Source organism: Lachancea lanzarotensis, scaffold LALA0S06 (genome assembly GCF_000938715.1).
Source record: "Lachancea lanzarotensis genome assembly LALA0, scaffold LALA0S06, whole genome shotgun sequence".
Lineage (NCBI taxonomy): Eukaryota > Fungi > Ascomycota > Saccharomycetes > Saccharomycetales > Saccharomycetaceae > Lachancea > Lachancea lanzarotensis.
In genome coordinates this window covers 635,185-657,359 of record NW_019212884.1, presented here as the reverse complement: position 1 = coordinate 657,359, position 22,175 = coordinate 635,185, and the positions used below count along the sequence as shown (strand labels likewise).

At 44.7% G+C, this 22,175-nt stretch overlaps 8 protein-coding genes across 8 annotated transcripts; 6 read left to right on the top strand and 2 right to left on the bottom strand.

The window, feature by feature from the left end:
• Window positions 1-2,010: 2,010 nt before the first annotated feature.
• On the top strand, window positions 2,011-2,781 carry MIG2 (LALA0S06e07228g1_1; the record flags this gene model as incomplete). The annotated part of the gene is made up of 1 exon (XM_022772007.1): window positions 2,011-2,781. One exon carries the CDS (start codon window positions 2,011-2,013, stop codon window positions 2,779-2,781), a length of 771 nt encoding a protein of 256 aa, XP_022629154.1.
• A 474-nt stretch (window positions 2,782-3,255) lies between these two features.
• SIP2 (LALA0S06e07206g1_1) lies at window positions 3,256-4,650 on the top strand (the record flags this gene model as incomplete). The annotated part of the gene is made up of 1 exon (XM_022772006.1): window positions 3,256-4,650. The coding sequence occupies one exon, from the start codon at window positions 3,256-3,258 to the stop codon at window positions 4,648-4,650; it is 1,395 nt and encodes a 464-aa protein (XP_022629153.1).
• Window positions 4,651-5,036: 386 nt separating this feature from the next.
• SPT16 (LALA0S06e07184g1_1) lies at window positions 5,037-8,141 on the top strand (the record flags this gene model as incomplete). Its single annotated transcript, XM_022772005.1, has 1 exon — window positions 5,037-8,141. One exon carries the CDS (start codon window positions 5,037-5,039, stop codon window positions 8,139-8,141), a length of 3,105 nt encoding a protein of 1,034 aa, XP_022629152.1.
• A 159-nt stretch (window positions 8,142-8,300) lies between these two features.
• CHC1 (LALA0S06e07162g1_1) lies at window positions 8,301-13,274 on the bottom strand (the record flags this gene model as incomplete). Its single annotated transcript, XM_022772004.1, has 1 exon — window positions 8,301-13,274. The coding sequence occupies one exon, from the start codon at window positions 13,272-13,274 to the stop codon at window positions 8,301-8,303; it is 4,974 nt and encodes a 1,657-aa protein (XP_022629151.1).
• Window positions 13,275-15,759: 2,485 nt separating this feature from the next.
• On the top strand, window positions 15,760-16,680 carry LALA0_S06e07140g (LALA0S06e07140g1_1; the record flags this gene model as incomplete). The annotated part of the gene is made up of 1 exon (XM_022772003.1): window positions 15,760-16,680. One exon carries the CDS (start codon window positions 15,760-15,762, stop codon window positions 16,678-16,680), a length of 921 nt encoding a protein of 306 aa, XP_022629150.1.
• A 166-nt stretch (window positions 16,681-16,846) lies between these two features.
• LALA0_S06e07118g (LALA0S06e07118g1_1) lies at window positions 16,847-17,062 on the bottom strand (the record flags this gene model as incomplete). The annotated part of the gene is made up of 1 exon (XM_022772002.1): window positions 16,847-17,062. The coding sequence occupies one exon, from the start codon at window positions 17,060-17,062 to the stop codon at window positions 16,847-16,849; it is 216 nt and encodes a 71-aa protein (XP_022629149.1).
• A 1,161-nt stretch (window positions 17,063-18,223) lies between these two features.
• Window positions 18,224-20,437, top strand: POX1 (LALA0S06e07096g1_1; the record flags this gene model as incomplete). The annotated part of the gene is made up of 1 exon (XM_022772001.1): window positions 18,224-20,437. One exon carries the CDS (start codon window positions 18,224-18,226, stop codon window positions 20,435-20,437), a length of 2,214 nt encoding a protein of 737 aa, XP_022629148.1.
• A 563-nt stretch (window positions 20,438-21,000) lies between these two features.
• On the top strand, window positions 21,001-21,795 carry CHO1 (LALA0S06e07074g1_1; the record flags this gene model as incomplete). The annotated part of the gene is made up of 1 exon (XM_022772000.1): window positions 21,001-21,795. The coding sequence occupies one exon, from the start codon at window positions 21,001-21,003 to the stop codon at window positions 21,793-21,795; it is 795 nt and encodes a 264-aa protein (XP_022629147.1).
• Window positions 21,796-22,175: the final 380 nt, after the last annotated feature.

The following is a 22,175-nucleotide window of genomic DNA, read 5'->3' as shown; positions in this document are numbered from 1 at the left end:
GCCCCCCCCCCCCCCCCCCCCATAGCGTTAGTCCATGCTTCAATTAGAGCATCCAGGTGTTTAGATATAGTTTCACCTAAGGTGGTTTTGTTAAATATCCGCAGTATTGTTGAGACACAGCTTAATTTGGGTCGCGATGATCGAGCAAAAACATGTTCGCTTGAGCTAACAGAAGGGTCCCATTCGAGATGTGTAGTTCTCTTGATCTAAGATGTGTAGTTCGCTTGAGCGCCATGGGATGCATCCGTGATAGCATACATGTCTATATGGCTGGGTAATTCAGCTCGTTTCCATTAAACCTTCTTGTTTAGTGTTTCACAGATATTGAGTGCAATAAAGTGCGAGTTCAAACACCCGCCAGTAATGCCCGCGAGTAATACCCGCGAGTAATACCCCCTTACATGGAAACAAGATGTGCTGTGCGAAAATGTTTACGTAGTATGGCATTTATGAGAACATAAGTAATCCCAGAGTCTCAACAGAGTAATCGTGGTAAAGCCGCTACAAAGAAAGAGGTTCAGACAGTTTCATTTAGATATTGGTATGTGATAGACCACACAACCGGAAGACCCCCTCACTATCTTTGTACACAAGAAATAAGGTCGTAAGTCGTTTGTTAGAAATAGCTTTAGTTTACTGCTGAAGTTGAATAATGCTCCTCATCATTCAAAAATGCTACTCATCATTCAACACAGCTACTCATCATCCAACACAGCTACTCGCACCTGTCCACCGACGACCTGCCCGCGGCTTAGCGTGTTCCGCGCACAAACCCTGTTCGAGATCCACTTGCCATATGTGTTTCCGCAAGGTAGACACCAAAGTCATTTACACACGCACACCCAGACCCATTACGTAAGACGATCTACGGGGTTGGGCTTTAAACCCGTATATAGTGACAAATCTGCGGGGGCGTTTATCCCCTGGTTCCAAGTGATATGAGAGCACTGACACTTCCTTGTGCCCCGTCAACCATGGTCTCTGTCTACAAGCCCCAAATAACCCCTACCACAATGACCTACCACCTTACATCGCTGTTCCATCAAATAAACATGTACACTTTACCTTTTCAGTTCCACAACTTGTGGTGTTTTGTCCATTGTCGCGCGTTTCTCTGCATACCACGGTGGACGTGGCGTCCCTTTCTCTATGTAATGACCGTTGAGTAGGAACACCCGGACACCCCGGGTGGTGGTGCGCCCACTTCGGGTGGCGTGCCCGGGACCCACCGTCTCCGGGTTGCTTTTTTTGCCGGTGTTTCTGGCTCTCGCGTCGTCTTCTGTGTGTTGTTGGTTTTGTGGTCTTTCTTTTCCTGGGCAGTTTTTCCGGTGTGCGGCTGCGGTGTGCCTGCAGCAGACCGGGTTTTTCCGGGCGGGTGGCGCCCGGAAAAACCCACTACTCAGAAAGAGGCGCGCACTCCTTTCTGTACGTATATCACGCTACCGCTCCTCCCTGGCTCGCGGGGTCTTTTCTCCTCCTCCCCAGTGAGAAAGAACCGCACATCTCACATAGTTAAAAATACAGCGGAGACAACAACAACTAAAGATCAGACAGAGAGAAACAAGCACAACAACTACGCATACACCGTCAACCCGAAATCACTCCCACTCTGTTTGCTTGTCGGGCAAAGCAACGGGGAACCACCGCCGCTGGGCAACCTGTGGGCAATCACAAAAAAAAATGCGGGACGACACTGCGCAGTGGATAATGTAAATCACACGGAAATTAAATGGGGCAGCAGCAGCAGCTCGAACGAGAGCCGGAAAAATGTAGTTGTAAATGTAGTTGTATAAAAAGAAGTGGGAACAGCATACGTATCTGGGGAAGAGATTGTCGGAAACACTGGTAGACCTGGTAGACAGTGGGAAACACGGTGAGAAACACGGTGAGAAACACATAGAGCTTTTCTGAAGCGTTGCACAGCCATTCTACAGTCGTTCTACAATCGTTCTACAATCTTTCCACTATCGTTCTACAACCGTTCCACAGTCGTTCTACAGACTCTTGTACATGACAGAGCGGACTCCAGATTCCCGGCCTTTCAAATGCGAAGCTTGCGGAAAAGGCTTCCACCGCATGGAACATAAACGTCGCCATATAAGGACCCATACCGGCGAAAAACCACATTCCTGCAATTTCCCAGGCTGTTCCAAGCGGTTCAGCAGAAGCGACGAGCTCAAAAGACACCTCAGAACACACGTCAGCACCTCCCGACGCAAGGGACGCAACGGGCCCAGTTCTGGAGCGTCCTCGCCGTTATCGCTATCGTCGTCGTCGCCGTCGTGTCTGTCGTCGGCCTCCGCTCTTTCCATACAACAACAGCATCCCGTGGTGGTGCATCAACTGCCCCCCATCCACGCCCCCAGGGCTACCGCCCTGGTGTCGCCACTGATATCGCCAGCGGTGTCCCCAGTAGTATCGCCAGTGGTGTCACCGTTTGTTACCTCTACCGCATCGTCCATGAGCTCGATCTTCTCGCACGAAACGGCCTCGTCGCTGGCGTCGGCGTCGTCACCTGACCTCAAGACCTCTTTCAAGCTACCTTGCATACCGGCCGCATCGGCTCACAACACTGCATTGGCGCAGCCTGTGCCAAGTGTGGACCGTATCCGCGTTTTGCCCGCGGCCAAAGTCCATGTCAGGGGTCGCAACGCCCAACGTGCCAAATTCCAGCTCACGGATGACGACGACAGCGATCCAGGTCAGTCTGCCGCAGAAGTAAGGTTACCACCGTTAAGATGCATGTTGGATAACATCCAGGCATTCCAGGAGCGCGATTGAACCGGCACACGGTGGGGAAAAGGGGAAACCCAGGGCGCATTTTATTCATGAAACGAAGTTACGACAAATTATATATATATAGAGAGAGTTTTTCAGTTGAAATTGATGTTCGGTCATACAAGAGCGTAAGATGTAGAGTGTGTGGAATGGTAGCCATAGAATCGAGTTTTACAGCTATCGCGAGATCCCGTGTTTATCACGTGATGTAAAATACACCATTTTCATCATTATGAACGAAAGATGGCTGATTATCTTGTCTAACCTCGTGGAAAACGACCCAGATGCTCTTGTCTTGTCTCCCTCAATATAAGCCAACTCACAAAACAATCTCAACCTTCAAAGCATTGTCTTAACACCTATTTCGTTTGTACGTAAAGAACTGCCTTCAAAACTACAACTCCTGATTGTCTGTCTTTTTCGAATCAATCCGGAGGTTCTTGACTCGCAACTTCACTTTTCAAGCCTTCTCAGCGTATGGGGAACACGCACAGTAGGGGCACCATGTCAGACAATATTAAAGACGTTTCCATGGTAGACGTGAGTTCCGCTGACGAAAGCAACAAAAGAGGCTCTCAGAGAGCCATTGTGCAGAGCTTTTCGAAGCTAGATATAGGGGACCACAGTGAATCACAGCCGCCCTTGTTGCGGCGGAGATCAACGCTGATTTTCGACGACGAGGACGAAATTCCCAGACACGAGGAAAATGTGGGCCATCGATCCGAACTAGACGTATCGGAAAATCCCCTTTCAGGATCTTCGTCCTCTGCATCTGTACACGACAATCGGCTGCCTCAAAGAGGCAGCGATGTAGTGTTCCAGCAGCAGCAGCGCCAGGGATCTGACGACTCTGCTTTCCAACAACACCATTTACAGCAACAGCTTCAACAGCACCAGCAATCACCAGATCCAAATTCAGTACTCTCACCTCAACAAACTTCGCCATCTGTCTCCAGAAATGGCAGTGAACCTCCTGCGGAAAGTCCCAAGACTATGGTTCCAGTCGAGATCACATGGCAGCAGGGAGGCTCCAAAATCTACGTAACAGGCTCTTTTACCGGCTGGCGGAAAATGATTGGGCTGGTACCAGTATCAGGACAACCGGGTTTATTCCATATCAAACTACAACTGCCTCCGGGAACGCATCGATTTCGGTTCATCGTGGACAATGAGCTGCGATTCAGTGACTACATGCCTACGGCCACCGATCAAATGGGCAATTTCGTGAACTACCTCGAAATCGCATCGCCAGCGGAATCCCAGGACCAGTTGCAGCACCCACAACTACAAGAAGATCTCCGTGACGGAGAAATACAACCATCACCTCTTGTCCCGGGCAAACAGCAACATCACCAGGCATCGCCACTGCCTCTGACAACTGCAGACCAGAAATTAAATGAGAATCGCACAGCTCCTGAACCCCTCAGCGCCCGTTCGAAATTGGCACTTCAAATCGAAGAAGAACCCGATGATATGGGCGACGGATACAGCCGATTCCACGGCGCCCACGAAACTAGCCCGCTTTACAGCTACATAACGGATATTCCCGCCGTTTTCACAGATTCCTCGGTTATGGAACAGTACTATCTCACCCTCGATCAACAGCAGAGCAACCAACAGAGCATGGCCTGGTTGACTCCTCCACAGTTGCCTCCTCATCTCGAGAATGTGATCCTCAATAATTACTCCAGCGCCTCAGAACCCGGCGATTCTGGCAGTGAGAATAACTCAGGCGCTCTGCCCATTCCCAATCACGTGGTTCTGAATCATCTGGCCACTAGCAGCATCAAACACAACACACTGTGCGTTGCCAGCATTGTTAGATACAAGCGCAAATACGCCACACAGATGCTATACTCTCCCTTACAATGATCTCACGGGCTACCAATGCAAAGGAAGAATCGTAAACGCACTACCACACGCCAAATTTCATGATATACTATGTACTAGAAAAATGTTGATAAAGAATAATAAGAGAAACAACAAACGAATCTCAAGAACGGCAATGATGAAAGTCTCCTGTGATGACATATATTCAAATCGATAACTGCAATTGGAAATGGTTCTGCTTTACCATGTCGCACGGGATTAAAAGACTAGTCCCGTGCCAACCTCGTAGATAATGACCCTGGTGTTTCGTCATATTACTGCCTAAATTAAAGCTTATTTGACCATCGATCGTCGATCTTCAATAGCCTACATCTATTTCGTTCGCAAGACCATAACAAGAAGCCATCAGTGGATCCCAATAGCCTGCCATGTCAGACGTCGAGATCAATCTGAAAGCACTTCAAAAAAGACTCGTGCATTTGCACTCCAGTCTCTCCACTTTTGAAGGTTCACCGTCTTCTTTATTGTTCGTGGTTGGATCTAGCGACGAGGAAGATCCTTACAAGAAAAGCACGATTTTGCACAACTGGCTTCTTGGTTATGAGTTTCCGGCTACTTTGATTGCCCTCGTTCCCGGAAAAGTTGTCTTCTTGACCGGTGCAGGTAAAGCCAAGCATCTAACAGGAGCAGTTGACCTTTTCAAACAATCGCCAGATTTGGAATTGGAATTGTGGCAAAGAAAGGCCAAAGATGACGAACACAACAACAAACTATTTACGGACGTTGTACAACTATTGAAAGATGCTGGAAAGACGGTGGGTACTGCCGTTAACGACGAATATCAGGGCAAATTCATTGCCCAGTGGAAACCACATTGGGACGAAGCATTGTCAAAAGGAGACCTTGAGGCCATTGATATCGCGCCTAGTCTTTCACGCGTGTGGGAAAAGAAAGACGAGCAAGAAATCGCATTCATCAAGGTGTCAAGTAAAGGTAGTGATCAGTTTATGAACTTACTGTCGGATGAAATGGTTACCGCAGCGGACGAAGAGTTGAAAATTACTAACGCCAAACTATCGGACAAAATTGAAGCCAAGATTGACGACGCGAAGTTCTTAAAAAAATTGTCTGGTGAACTGGCTCCATTGTGTCCGCAGGATGAAAAATTTGACGTCAACCTTTTGGACTGGGCCTATTCTCCAATCATTCAATCGGGCAAAAAATTTGACCTCAAAGTCTCCGCACGTTCAAGCAATGACCAACTTCATGGGAATGGCTGCATTCTCGCTTCTTGCGGTATCCGCTACAAGAGCTATTGCTCTAATATAACTAGAACATTCTTGATTGATCCAACTGATGAAATGGCTGCAAATTACGACTTTCTGTGCACCGTGCAGAACCAAATCATTACATCATTTCTCAAGGTCGGCCAAACCCCTCAACAGGTTTACGAGGCCACGGTTGATTACGTGAAAACCCAAAAACCTCATTTGGTATCTGCTTTTACTAAGAATGTTGGCTCTCTCATTGGTTTGGAGTTTAGAGATTCGCAGTTTGTCTTAAATGCTAAAAATGACAAAAGAGTAATTTCAGGCGGCGACTGCTTCAACATTTCTTTAGGTTTTAACAACTTGAAGGATTCAGAAACTGGAAACAATTATGCTGTTCAAATCGCGGATACAGTTTTATTGGGTGAATCCGACGGTGCGGCAGCTGTGCTCACCAGCTACACCAAACTCAAGGCTCAGGTTTCATTCTATTTCAATAACGAAGAGGAGGAGAAGCCTGCCAAGGTAAAGGAAGAAAATGATCTTGGTTCCCCTCCAATTTCGATTAAACAAGACGGCGGCTCCAAGATCTTGAGATCTAAATTACGTGGTGAAGGCCGCGTTCAGGAAGATGGTCAGAAGGAGCAGATTCGTAAGGACAATCAGAAAAAGCTCCATGAGAAACTGCAGAAGAACGGTCTTTTAAGGTATAGCGCAGCAGACGCTAATGGGTCTGGCGATCAACCAGAACTTCAGTTCAAGAAATTTGAATCCTACATTAGAGACACCCAAATTCCAAACAATGTTCGGGACCTAAGAATTCACGTTGATTGGAAAAATCAAACCATAATTTTGCCGATCTATGGTCGTCCTGTCCCTTTCCATATCAACTGTTATAAAAACGGTTCCAAAAATGAAGAAGGCGAATACACATATCTCAGATTGAACTTTCATTCCCCGGGTATTGGAGGGATTTCAAAAAGGACCGAGGAGCTACCATATGAAGACTCTCCTGATAATCAGTTCGTGCGGTCTATAAGTTTCCGATCTAAAGACGGGGACCGCATAAGTGAAGTCTTCAAACAGATTGCAGATTTGAAAAAGGAAGCCACCAAAAGAGACCAGGAAAGGAAACTCCTGGCTGATGTCGTTGAGCAGGCCAAACTAGTGGAAAATAAATCCGGAAGAACCAAAAGATTGGATCAAATTTTTGTCAGACCTAGTCCCGACGCGAAAAGAGTGCCAGGTACCGTCTTCATCCATGATAATGGTATACGTTACCAGTCCCCTTTGCGCACTGATAGTCGCATCGACATCCTATTCTCCAACGTGAAGAATCTAATTTTTCAACCATGCAAAGGTGAATTGATCGTCATCATTCATGTTCACCTAAAAAACCCAATTCTGTTAGGTAAGAAAAAGATCCAGGATGTCCAGTTCTACAGAGAGGCTTCTGACATGGCTGTTGATGAAACTGGTACCGGCAGACGTTCTAACATGAAGTTCAGAAGGTATGGAGACGAAGACGAACTGGAGCAAGAGCAAGAGGAGAGAAGAAAAAGGGCAGCTTTGGACAAAGAGTTCAGGTATTTTGCGGAAGCTATCGCTGATGCGTCTGATGGTTTGGTGGACCTTGATACTACATTCAGGGAGTTGGGTTTCCAAGGTGTGCCTAGTAGGTCTGCCGTGTTCTGTATGCCTACCAGAGACTGTCTTGTTCAATTGGTTGAGCCTCCTTTTCTCGTCGTAAATTTAAGCGAAGTGGAGATCTGTGTTTTTGAAAGAGTTCAGTTTGGTCTCAAAAACATAGATATGGTCTTTGTCTACAAGGACTTTGCAAAACCCGTTACTCATATCAATACTGTGGCCATAGAAGAAATCGAGTTATTGAAGTCGTGGTTGACAGATGTTGATATTCCTTACGCCGTGTCGACTATCAACTTGAAATGGTCGAGCATCATGAAATCAATGCAGGAGGATCCCCATCAATTTTTCTTGGAAGGGGGCTGGTCTTTCTTGGTGGCCGGTTCTGATGATGAAATGTCGGATGAGAGCGAAGAGGAAATCAGCGAATACGAAGCTTCGGACGATAATCCTTCTGATGAAAGTGCAGGTTCGGAGGAAGACAACTATTCTGAAGACATGAGTGATGACGCTAGTGGTGCCAGTGGTGATGAAAGTGAAGAAGAAGAAGAAGGCGAAGACTGGGATGAGCTCGAAAAAAAGGCAGCAAGAGCTGATCGCGAGAGCAGACAGAATGAGTGAGTAGCTAGCCTGTAATATTGAATTTAAGAATTATTCTACAGCGTTTTGTTTTAAAGTTAACTTAATCTTTATTCAATTTGTAATATGTTCTACATTTGAGAAGCAGTAGTGAAACAGCTCATGACGCCAGTTTGAGGTTTGCCGCTGATTTCAGCCACCTTATATGAAGTTTCCAAAAGCCTGACCAGTGGCCTGGTAGTTCACGGATCCATTTGTGAGCAGTAAAGGTTCATCGCCGTTCTCCCCCGCACTTGAGCTCTCGCCCTTTTCTGATTTTTTCAAGAGTTTTTGGACTGTAGCAAACTGCTCCGTCTTCACAGAGATTTCATACGGCTTTATTTGGTCCGTCAAAGAATGCAACCAAGCCAATTCCAAAACCACATCGTACCTGATCAAATGGTAAGCCGTGTATAACAACGCCACAAACGCCTCCTTATTCTCCGTTTCAACAAAGTAGCTTAATAGCTCTTCGGCAACTTCAGTAGTTTGTGAAATTGCCGCAGTCTGGATGGCATCGGCCCATAACTTTTCTTCTTTGAATATGGCCAAACTTCTGGCCCATTTTTTATTTCTGCGGTAGAGTTGGGCTGCGATTTTCTTGAAGAAAATGAGCTCGTGCTTCTCCAAACGCGCAGCCAAATCAAGTTGATCGAATTTGTCATAAGAATCAACAGCGTCTTGTAGAGCTTTGTAATCCTCTTCTTCGATCATCAAATCGTGGTAAGCTTGATTGACGACGGAGTTGTTCGTAGGAAGAACATTAACCAAAAATGGTTTGATTAGTGGCAGATTGTCTGACTTGGAAAAGATTCGGATGGTTCTTGGAATATCTAATCTGGAAGTGAGCACAGTCATCAAATCAATCAATAGAGAAGGATGCTCTTTAACATAAAAGTTTATTGCCTTGTAATAGATTTCTAGGTTGGAGACCTTCACTACTATCTCTTTGAAGTATGAGTGGTCGAAATCTTCAGCAGACTTTTCGATCATCGTAAGAGCAGCATTGTCCCATTCATCGTAATGCGCATAGAGAAAGATGAGCTCTTTCCACAGATGAGCGCTCTCGACAGCCCTGATTACCTTGGGGATGTTGATTCTAGACCAGAACAATTTGAGGTGTTCATAAGTCTTTCTAGAGTCGTACTTTGTGTACAAAATAGCCAGTTCTGTGAACATTCCCATGTGAGCCCTTTCTAGACCAAGCCCTGCTTCAAAGAGAGAAATCAACTCTTCGAAATAGCCATGAGATTCGTACTTGTCTACTAGCTCATCCAATTCTTCGGCATGGACAATCAAGTTGAGTCCGCAAATTTGCGCAAGTCTAAACTCCTTGTTGTCGACGCAGGCATCACTGACCTCCCTCCAGACTCTAACATTCGAAGCCTTTCTTGCTGTGTCGACTGCTGCCTGGTAATCTTCCAAGTAAACAAGAGTGGTGGCCAACTTGGAGTAGTTGGAGACAGCGGAAAAGCAGAGTTTGGCAGCTTTGTAGTCCCTCTTCTCGAATAACTTAACACCGACAGACTCCAAGTCAGCAACCGTGGAGGTGTTGAGCAAGTTTTCAATCTCATGTAACTTGTTTAATTCAGCATAAGCAAAAATCAAAGCATTGTCAATTTTGGCTTCTTTCAGAGACGAGCGAGCCATCAACAAGTATGGAATGAGCTCTTGGTATTTCTCAGCTTGTTCAGCTACTTCAATCACACTTTCATAGTTCGATGGATCATTTGCCTTGATGTACGATTCAATAGCCTCTGGGATGCGTAATCCAACCAACTGGGCCGCACCAAGCTGAGGCCATAAGTCAGATTTGTTGAGCTTTTCGACATAACTCTCAGCACGATCCAAAGACATGATGTCCTCGACCAATACCTGAAGGGCTTTGCTGTGCTTCTCGTTTTTGTCGTAAATTTCAAACGCTTCCTCATTCAAACCGTTTTCAACACACATAGGGGCAATTTCATCAATGTCGTAACCATCAAGCTTCTCAATGTAACTAGAGACCTTTGATGGATCATATCTAATGGCAGATAGCATCAACAAACCTTGTAGCGCTGGGTTGTCATTAAATGGTGAAGGCTCTAAAATAATCTTCTCCAACAGCTTGATCAAGTCGCCTTTCAAATTGTTGCTCATAAAGGCCTGCACAGTAACGGAGATGAGCTCAGGATCAGTCACTTCACCGATGCCGACGCCCACCACCGCGTCGATTACTTGACGCCTGTGGATATTGTCTTCGCCCAGCACCGTATTCCATAATTGATGGTCTGATCTCTTCAACAGATATCTCGCCTGATACTTGTACATGCTGTTCTCGCTTGTAATTCTGATGAGATCAGCATCATTGCTGCCTTTTTCGTAAGCAATATAAGCAAGAAAGGGGTCTCTCTTTTCGCAATAACGACCGACATCCAATGTGTCGTATTCGTTGTTTTCCTTCAAAAAGGTCTCGGGTGAGTTGTTTGAATCGATGTAGATTTTAGCCAGGGTATTGTATACGGCCTGATCTTGCGTGCCAAGACGTAGCGTTTCTTCTAAGAATGGAAGCAAAAGCTTGAGTCTGTTTCGCTTTTCAACTTCTTTAGTGAGCTCACCAATGGGCACCTGGCCGACAACCGTCGCCAATAGATTTTGAATAGTCTTTTCTTCACAGTCTACATCCAACAAAGCTGCTACCACCTGGGGGGTTTTGAGAGGGTTCACTTGCTGCACATAGACTTCAATGAACTTGAAATCCTGAGCTTTGTAGAGATACAGGACAAGGTCATGAATGTAGCCAAAACGGTCAGCAACGATTACTAATGGCATCTGGTCTGGTAGCTTCAAGTCTTTTAGAAGATTTTTCACTCGTTCAGGATCATAAACGTTGTTGCTTCTGACAACCCTTTCAACTTCTTTGTACTGCCCCACCTTTGCAGCGGCTTGGATGAACTTGAACACAACATCCTTGTCTTCGGTCAAATTGACTAAAGAAGCCAGGTAGTAGTACAAACCCTCTGTGGCACGGTATTCCTCGAAAAGTTTGATGAGTACTTGGGCACCCAGCAAATCAGAATACTTCGTGGCAACTTGGATCACAATAGGGAGATTTGCTTGGAGGTTATCGTCCAAAAGGGCCCTCAAACAAGCAAAACTTTGTTCCACATTGAGCTGTCCAAAAAAGTTGACAAGCCAATCGGCAGGTATTGAGCTGCTATGAATAATACAGCGCTTGATATCCTTTATATCGGTACTGTTTTCAAGAGCTCTTTGGTAAAGACCTGCCTTCTCTGCGAGAGATGCGATGGTTGGTTTGTCATAATGGCTAAATATGCTGTTGCCGAGAATGGCATCCGCCACCTGTGGCGCATGAAGCAAATTAACCTCGAGAACACGAGTTTGTAGATGACCTTGATCGGGAGTGTCACCTTTGAGGGCGTCCAATAAAAACGAAGTACCCTGTTGAACGAAATTCTGGTTGAAAAAGATGTCAGCAATCTTTTCAATATCCAATTCTGAAGAAGTAGTTGGTGATTGCAACAAGCTTGTAGCAAATTCCGAAGCTTTGTCTGGTGAGGAGCGCAATAGGTTGGAGATCAAAATCGCGTAATTTGGTTGAAAACCCACCTTTTGGGCATAAGGCAGGATCTTGTCAAATTGTTGAAGTTCAGCCAAGGCGGTGATAACCTTTGAGTGCACCTCAGCTCTCAGGTAGCAAGCAAGAGCCAACGTTGTATCAAATGGCTTTACAACGTCACCCAGCTCTTCAGAGCACTCAAGCTTATCCTCTTTCAACCATTTCTCAAATAGTTGCTTCCGATCTTGTTGTAGGACTGGCTTGGCCAGCTCTATTGTCTCGTACTTGTTCAGTTTGCCTTTGTCCAACAAAGTGGAGAAGTAGAGTAAAATTGGAGAAATAGCACCTGGAGCGGCCTGAATGTTTTTGAGCCTGTTGATAGTGGTCTGGGTACGCAATTCTTGAGAAGAGGCAGCAACTTTAGCCGCATTTTGATAATCACCGGAAGCCAACAAAGAATCAAATTGTTTGATAAAAAGATCATCTGCGCCAGGTAGTCCTCCTCTTGACGCCATTTTCAGAGCCAGAGACACATTTGATAGTTTCTCAAGTACGTAAGGAACAATTTGCTCCTTTGAAATTTCCACGGCCAACACCTGACCTTTACGATTGATGCACGCGATACCGTTCTTTTCGTCGTAAGTCGTGGCGGTAAAAACAGGCTCGACTGTGATTCTGTTCACAAATAGATTGGCACCTGTCTCAAGTTCGTAAAGGTGAATGAACCCATGCTTGGTCAACACATAAATGACACCATATTTTTCCGAAACTTGTACGGAAATTGGAAAATCGTTGACAGCGTCTGGTGGGAAAAAAATATCGACATTTTTCTTTTGATACGAGACTGGATTCACCGCATTATGATCAATTTCAATGATACGCAGTTCACCAGAGCCAGAGGCGTTCTTATTGCCGGTCACAAACACTTGGACTGGACTAGAGTTGCCCTCGAGCAAAATTCTAGAGAAAATCGCCACGTGACCATCAATTGCTTGAGAAATTCCCCGAGCTTTAGAGAAAAGCTGGATTTTACCGGCAATACGACCGTCTTCTTGAATGATCCCGACCACTGCAAACCAGTCAAGTTGAGCATTGGCTACAAAATTGATGATCTGGGCATTGCTCAAATTGGCGTGTCTTTGTGCCAGTCTTGTTGGTTGTTTTGAAGTTTCTCCGTCAAACACATTCGAGATATACAACGAGTTAGCACTCACAAACCCTAGTGTTTCTTGATTAAGCCATTTCCAAAACAGCACCGGTTCTTCCAACGTGAACGATTTCAACTTGCTCTTGGTATCGAGATTGAAGATTTGAACCACTGTTCCCTGTGCTCTGACAGAAATAACATTTTGCGTTGGATGCATGATGGCAGAATCACCACCCATGTTCTTGCGGTTTACAGAGTTCCCATTTTGTAAATCCACAATTGCCACTGAATTGGCCCCGTTGTTTGTTTCTCGAACTGTTACAAACCTGTCACTTTCGAAAGTGGTCGATCTGAAGTCCAGCGATTGAGACGAGATCCCAACCGATGTCAGATCCACCAGCTCCGTAAAGTCAATTGGCAAATCACTCATTCTTGGTGTGACGCTGAAGAGTCAGGAATGAGCTTTAAAACCAAAAGATGCTTGTTTTTTTGCTGATCAATTGCTTACTGGGAAGTTTAAGTTACTGACTAGAATGAATTTCCTAAATTTTCGGGAACTTATGGAACTTTTATAGGGGGAACCATTTTTAGCTCAAAAAATTGAGGTCTCCGTCGGGTGTGATATGATCCAGTGTCAGCGTCAGCGTTTTGAGCCCGCTGGGAAACACGGTTCTATAGAAGATGTTCGATTTACAGGTTGTTCGATTAGCACGCTGGCATTGAGCTTTGGGAGATGGATCGGGGGAGCTTGGCTCTGGAGATCGTGTTGAATATTCTTGGGTTGTTCTTCAATGATTCTGTCTATTCGCGGATTTGTTTGTGTGTCGTGACGCGTGGCTAGCCAGGTTCGATTAACAAGCGGCAATTGTGGCAGTTGTGGCATCTAACAGTGTTGATTGTTTGTCATGTTGTGTGGCCCTCACCTCGTACTATTTAAGGGTTGAATAAAAGGATGTTGTCAGACTTTCCTGGTGTGGACAAATTATTAGCACAGGCATCCGGCCAGTCAACGTTTTTGGTCAATTTAACTACCTTCCGCTCAACGAACAACTCTTGGCTTCTTCCGAGGCTGGCTTTTGCTAAGGTCATGTGTTGCTGCCTGAGCAGATATAAATGACTTTGAAAAACGGACTACGTCAATTGCTGCTGTTGTTCTTGCTTGTTGGGACCAACAGTGACTTCTTGAAGTGTTTCAGTACACATCTTGTTCTCTGTCTTGTAATGTTTGTACGTATAGTTGAAAAATTAAGAGCGTCGGTTACGAAAGTATCAGCAATCGATTGTGAAGAGTTGATAAGCCTGTAAGCTTAGTAGAACAGCTGAGATCGTTGGTGATCAGTTTTAAATAGTAGGGTACAGCCATGAACGTACTTGAACTCAACATCAGCAATCCGTTGTGAATTTTAATTATAGTCATAAGCGTACTTGAACTGAACGCCATCGATCGGTGTAAACAAGCTACAGCAATTAATCAGCATTATTTTTGAAGTAAGCCGCGACGCGCGATTGAAAGACAAGTTAGAAATTGAACCTACGATGTTTGTCTAGAGACGTGAAAGTGTATTTGAGATACTGATAGGTTCATCAACCAACTGACGGCAATGATGATACCGGGGTATAAGAAATTTAAAAAAATTAAGTGTGAGGGAATAGAACAGCAGTGTCGTTGAATATAAACACCCTCGCTTGATGCGATCATGAAGTCATTTGCCGATATCGTAGTAATTGTGTCTATTCCACCAAACGTGTTACGTCCTAGCTCTTTGGTGATTTTTTTCCATTATTTTGAGTTTATAGTTGCTTCTCCACGGTGTATGTAGATGAGCTTGAATAAAACTTCTCTCCTTGTACAATTCTTGGAAATGCTCGGTTGCCAACGGATGTAAAGATTTTCAGATATTTCGAGCGCAAGTATGTCAACCAGTTAGTACCGGCGTATGTATTTCATTCCCAGGCCACTCGGTACAATTGACGTCTTTCCTGTTAGATCAGTAGTTATTCTAGATTCCTCAATTTTGTCGCTGTCATGGCGTGTCACGTTCTCATATACTCGATTCTTCAGAGCTGACGCTAGACAAACAGCAGGTTCCGATACTTTCAGGCTTTCAATACGTTTAGATACAACTTGGTACTTTCACACTTCATGGTCTATTTGTGGTAGTCTAAGCGTGTCTTGGGATTACTTCTTGTCAAGTTTATCGCTGCCATCTCCTCAGAGCGCATATTATCATCGGTTTAATAGAGACCTTGTAACACATCTGGGTTAAGGAAATCTCAATTTAGCAAGTCACGTTACTTGGTTGATGTGTCAACAGCTCTCGTAACACATCGACAAACTCACGTTCAGGAACCGGGCCGAAAAACGCGTGAGGTCGCGTGAGGTCAAAGCATCGACCACCAAAAGCTTTGAAGGTTTAGGTGGATTGCATCGCGACTTTGAAGCTTTCCTCGGTTTTGTATAAAACGCATGTGGAAGCATATTACTTGCAGGTTGAGTTAAATAAGCATCCCAGTCTAGTTTCTGTGAAATGGACTCCTATTCGTTGAGGTTGCTGGAAGACATTCGGGAATTAGGTCATGATAGGAAGTATATGAGATACTTGCTCAGGCATTCGCAGTACGATGACCCCTCAGACTTCCTGAACAATTGTACATCAGGGCAGTACCTGTTACGATACCAATGGGGTAATTTGAATTTTGGTAATGCAGTAGGTAGCAGCGCGAAATCGCCATCGCAATATGCATTTAAAGCTCTGGAAGATGAGTTGGTACTTACTCCAAGACAACAATAGGATCAGCTAATAGATCGACTTCAATTGCAGATCAAAAAGCTTACAGCGGCACATTCCAAAATACCAAGGGCTCGAGGTAAAACTTTCCGGTACAACCGTGATTATGAAAGAGGCGGAGACTTCATGTTGAAGTATACAGACGTTGACTTTCGTAGATTAACAGGCTTTCATAAGAATCAGTTGACACAAATCGCGAAAGCGTTAAAAATACCCCAAAACGTTTCCAACTTCGCGTTGGCACCTGATGAGTCCTTTTTCATTTTCCTCGTTCGTCTTCGCAATGGCTACACTTATAGCGTTCTTGCAAAACTTTGCAATCGAGAGATATCTACTATTTCCAGAGTGGTCTCATTTCTCACTTGCTATCTTTATCATATCATAATGCCGAAATTAATTGTCACTAGCGCGACTCGGCTACCAGAGCGATTGAGAGACATAGATAGGGCGCTTATAGAGGATGACAGATCAATTGAAGGCTCAAATGTCGTCGCTTTCATTGATGGTTTTCATGTAAAAATTGGTCGGTCTCATAGCCACGCCCGGCATGGAAGTGGAATTGCACAAAACGCTATTGACAATGTGCATAAGAAAACTATTCTTTTGAGGTATCAGGCAGTAACGACGCCCGATGGGCTTTGCATTGATCTTTCAGTCTCTTTGGCAGCAAGTCAGAATGACCCATTCATGCTGTACAGAGTGTATGGGGATCCTGCGTACAGAAGCTCTAACGTTTTGGTAGTTGGATTCGAAGGCCAAATGCTGACACCAGACGAAGAAACGCAAAACAAAACTATGTCAGCATCTCGGGTTTCGACTGAGTGGTTCTTTGCAGCAGTGAAAAACAATTTCCGGATCTTCAATGACAACGGTGTTCTGAAGGTAGGTGGTGTGAGGGGATGTGGGGCTTACTTTCCTATAGCGATATTTCTAACAAATATTAAGCACTGTTTGGAGGGCTCACAGGCTTCGAATTACTTCCAAGTCGACCCCCCCCCCAACAATGGACGAATACATGAATGGAATGAAGTTTCCCGAATTCTTTGATGATCTTTTGATAGGTTCAACTGGAAGCGGGAACTTCTATTCGAAACAAGACAGGAGCATAGAATTTGATCACTTGAATGAGCTAGGGGTGCAATAAGTACATGCTGGATTTTTAACGCAACAAAATCGTGCCCGCGCTCTAATTTCATGACAAACGATTCTTCTCCTAGAAAGCATGGCACTGGTCACCTATGAACTTTGCCAGGCCTAGGTTAGTGCTTCCAAACTTTTCATGGTATTGCAAATGAGTTGTTAGCACTGAAGCCATTTGAGAAAACTTGATTTTGTCATTCTCAAGTGCGATCTCTTCTTGCTCACTTTGTTCTATACTATTCATCATAGTTCGAAAAGACTTAAACAGAGAAGATTGGTTCTGTTGCATCTCTGAGCGAAGAACACATAACAAAAGTATTTAAATCTGGAATCAAGGCCTCGGTAGCTTGGTTCACGCTACGTGTTTTGGCGATAGCTCGCACGTTGGGCGCATTAATATCGTCAATAGCTGAAGAAGAGTTTTCCGATTCTGAATCACACAACTTGTGGAAGAGCATTGTTACAGGGGACGCGCTCTAGATCCCGTCTTCTGGACTGGCACTGTATCTCTGGAGCTTGAAGTACTGTCCTATGTTTATCAACAGCGTTTTTGAGCCATGCTAAATCTTACACAAGCTCGTCAGTCTTGTCATCAAGAATCCTCTCATCTCCCGTAGTGACGACTAAACTTTTGGAGATAGCTTTTAGGTGTCATTGCACGATAAACGTTTTATACTCATACTAATGTCTTCTATTATTCTAAACTATTACTTGATTGAAGTATACTGCTATCTCTCTCCGCTCTTTTGAATGAAAAACCATTCGGTCGCGCATGTCGCCTAAAGCATTCCTATTTGAGCATATGCGAGAGTTTTCACCACTCAATTTAGGTGGTATGACTGTGAATCAAATTATCACAAGTGGTGTCCGTTGTGAACCAGACCATGGTGCTGAGAAGTGGTTAAAATGGTATTTCAAGTTGACAACGCTTTGATTCTGACGCTGTCATTCGTCACGTGACATTAATCTGACATCCGACAGACAGAGGATTCCTAAGTCACAGTACCGAACCGCAAGAACATCTTTTCCATGAATAAAATGAAAACGTACTTCAAGTACCGTCCATCTGAACTATTTTCATCCAACTACCAAAACATAATATGATCATTTCATCAATTCCTACCTTCGATCTTTTTTAAAACCGTTTCCCATTCGAACCTCTTCTGAGACGTCATTTCACATATTTCCCTTTCTCGGAAATGAAAGATCATCACTTTAGCGTCACAAGCGGGATGACATAAAATGAAATAAAGTTGGGGAAACGGAAACGTATATAAAGGACGACGTTTTGGAGGTCGAGACAAGACACTGCTTGAGTTTTGGACTTCACATTTGCCAGACAAAATAAGAACTAGTGAACCTTTGAAGGAGTAAACCATTTAGACGGAGAACTCACGGTTGCAAAAGTGAACGACTTTGAAAACCTGCGCGTACCATTATTCTGCACAAAATGACAAGAATTACAGCTAATGAATTCTCAGGAGCAACGTTCCGGCCACAACAGTTTGTGCAGTCAGAACGGCAGAATTCTAAGCTCAACATAGAGCAGCTCAACTTGTTTTTGGAATCTAGCCCGGAAAATGCGAAACTGACACACGATCTGATCACACAGGTTACCACGGATCCGGTTCTCAAAACAGGATCCGATTATTATGATTTGGACAAAGCCCAGCATCGAAGGGCAACGGCTTTGAAAATCGCAAAAATGGCACTTTACATGGAAGAGGATATCCAAATGGCATTCAAAAAGTATCGCAATCACGATGTGGTGAAGGGATTGCAAACAGACGAAAAATACCCAATCCTCACTGCTAAAGATTTGGGCATTTTCGACAAACGGCTTTCAATCATCTCAAACCAGGATCCGCAGCTAGGAACTAGGATTGGGGTGCATTTAGGGTTATTCGGGAACTGCATTCGTGGTAACGGAACCGATGAGCAGATCAGATACTGGCTTCAGGAAAAAGGTGCCCTTTTTTTAAAGGGCATCTACGGATGCTTTGCCATGACTGAGCTTGGACATGGTTCGAACGTGGCACAGCTACAAACACGCGCGATTTACGATCCTAAGACCGAGTCTTTTGTCGTAAATACTCCAGATTTACCTGCCACAAAATGGTGGATTGGTGGTGCCGCCCATTCAGCCACGCATGCCACTGTTTACGCGAGACTTATAGTTGAAGGGAAGGACTATGGAGTGAAAACATTTGTAGTTCCTCTCAGGGACCCTGAAACGTTTCAACTTTTAGCTGGTGTATTCATTGGTGACATCGGAACCAAGATGGGACGTGACGGCATTGACAATGGATGGATTCAGTTTCAAAACGTGGTGATTCCACGCGAATACATGTTGAGTAGGTATACAAAAATTGTCCACAGCGGCAGTGGCGTGCGTGTGGCTACGGAACCAACATTGGACCAGATCTCAGGCTATAGTGCTCTTTTGAACGGCAGAGTAAACATGGTGATGGATTCTTTCAGATTTGGTTCCAAGTTTGTCACGATCGCTGTTCGTTACGCCGTGGGGAGACAGCAGTTTGCAGCCGACAACGATAAAAGCGGAAATGCGCCTGAAACTCAGCTCATCAACTACCCTTTACATCAATACCGAGTTCTACCACACCTGGCCATCGTTTACTTGATCTCTCCTGTTGCTTTTAAACTCATGGATACTTACCACTCCACTCTGGACGAACTTTACAAAGTTTCATCCGCTGGAGATAAAGGCCAGTTGAAACTCGTGAGCATGAAACTAAAGGATCTCTTTATTGACAGTGCCAGTTTGAAAGCCACCAATACGTGGCTCGTTGCTGCTGTTATTGATGAGCTTCGTCAGGCATGCGGCGGACATGGCTATTCAGCCTACAATGGATTTGGTAAGGGATACAATGACTGGGTTGTACAGTGTACCTGGGAAGGTGACAACAACATTCTGTCATTGACGTCAGCGAGGAGCATCTTGAAAAAATACGCCGATCTGGCGAAGGGCAAAGTGCAAGAAACCGAATCGTTCAGATATTTATCCCCGGAGTTGGTCATGGCTGTCTTGAGAGGTACCAAGGCTGCAAAGTTGGATACACCAAAGGATTATTTCGAAGTTTGGGGTATTATGCTGATCAAAATGTTACATTTTTGCGCTAAATTGGTGAAGGAGACCAAAAGCGCGGATTCTATTTCGAAGCATCTAGTTTTGATTTCCCGTTTCCATGCATTTCACTCTATGTTGAGAGCTTTCTATTTGAAATTGAAGAGTCCTTCGGATTCGCATGTTTCGGACGAAAGCTCTCAGGAAGTTTTGTGGAAATTGTACCGGTTGTTTTCGCTCTACTTCATTGACAAGCACTCTGGAGAATTTCAGCAATTTAAAGTCTTCACGCCTGATCAGATTTCAACATTGGTACAACCCAAACTTATGGCATTACTACCAGAAATTCGCAAGGAATGTATTGCTCTTACAGATGCATTCAAGCTCCCCGATGCAATGCTGAACGCACCCATCGGTTATTATGATGGCGATATCTACAACAATTACTACAACGAAGTTCTCAAGAACAATCCACCGGAGGCGGACGGGCCTGGGAAACCAGAATATCACCAGTGTCTCACCACAATGCTCAGACGCGGTTTCCAGGGGACCGAAAATTTAGCGAAGCTGGGCAAATAGCTATGGTTACGGTCTCTACTTATGTCAGAGCTATATATAATGTGTGTCATGAATGAACGTATGGAAGTTAAACTGATGTGGATCGCGAAAGTCACTTTTCAAAAACAAAAGCAGAGTGGAAGCGATAATGGTATATTTAACTTCTAGCTTCGAGCAGCTCGCACTGCGTGTCGAATTTGAAGGCACTCCCTTTTATACTCTCTTTCCATCGAATCTTTTCTTGGTTGATTCCCCACAATTTATACTGGGTCCTTCACTCGATCCTCGACCTGATCCTCTAGTTGATTATTTAGTCGCGCTTTCAGAGTTAGTTTTCACGTGCGGCGAATAAGGCCTCTGAAAAATTCCTGGAAGCAAAAGGGACTTGTTCCTGGCTCAGACCCTCAGTTTCAGCTCTATAGATACAGGTCTGCAAAGAGCTCAAGATCCTTTCAACAATTCCGTATTGTTTTCGCGATCTTCAATTTTCATACAATCGAAAAGGTTCTTGATCCAGCCCTCCCAGTTCGCCTTGGATCTAAAAGTAAAGATCGTCTAAAGACCCTGTAATCGAAATTGCATATATGACAGATTCACATAAGTTCAGCAAGAAGCGGGACGCTACAATTAGCTCGGACGCCGAGGATGACTCATTTGCAGCCAGCAGAACCCCGAGTAGAAGAGCCAGCAGCATTTTCTCGCTCGAGGATCCAGTTTTGGAACCACCTAACGAAAGTGACATCAAGAAATTCACAAGCGATGAATACCATTTTAGTATGATCCGGAACTTGCATTTGGCCGATTTGATAACTTTGATGAATGGGTTTAGTGGCTTTTACTCGATCGTGAGTTGCCTACGCTTCACACTCACGGAAAAACCGCACTACGTGCAAAGAGCGCATTTTTTCATTTTGCTGGGCATGTTTTTTGACCTTTTTGATGGCAAAGTGGCACGTCTCAGAAATCGTTCGTCACTAATGGGTCAAGAGCTGGACTCGCTTGCCGATTTGGTATCGTTTGGCGTGGCACCCGCGTCTATCGCGTTTGCCATTGGTTTCCAGTCTACCCTGGATGTCTTGATGCTTTCGTTTTTCGTTCTGTGTGGTCTTACCAGGCTTGCCAGGTTTAACGTTACTGTGGCTCAACTTCCTAAGGACGTTTCGGGCAAATCCAAGTATTTCGAAGGTCTGCCCATCCCAACTTCGCTATTCTTGGTGGGCTCGATGGCGTATCTTGTGCATCGTGGCTTGATCCTGGATAATTTGCCACTGGGAACATTTGCGAAAGGTGAGTGGTATGAGTTCCACCCCATCGTGACTGTCTTTTTCATTCAAGGGTGTGGTATGATTTCCAAGAGCTTGAAGATTCCTAAACTGTGAACCAAACCGACCCCCAGTTCCCCGGTCGGCGTCAAACCTTAAAAGAACCCTGCGAAAAGGTTGATGATCTACGTATCTTCCCAGATGTATGCATAACAGTTCATATCTTAGCAACTGAAGACCCTTAACTTCGTGGTTTCCGTAGCGCTGTATCTGTAATTCTCAGTTTGATCTACATGCTTCAAGAATTTAATGGACGAAAAAAGGAGAATGTGCCATTTTCTGGATTAGACATAGAGTTTCATCGGCCGCAACGATGTGTCCTAGCCAATATACTAAAATGGCGAATTTGGACTTCGGCGCCAAAAAAAAAACAAGTACATGTAGCTAGAAGCGAACGATTTTTTGAGTAGACCACTATTCAAGCCGTTACTTTAAAA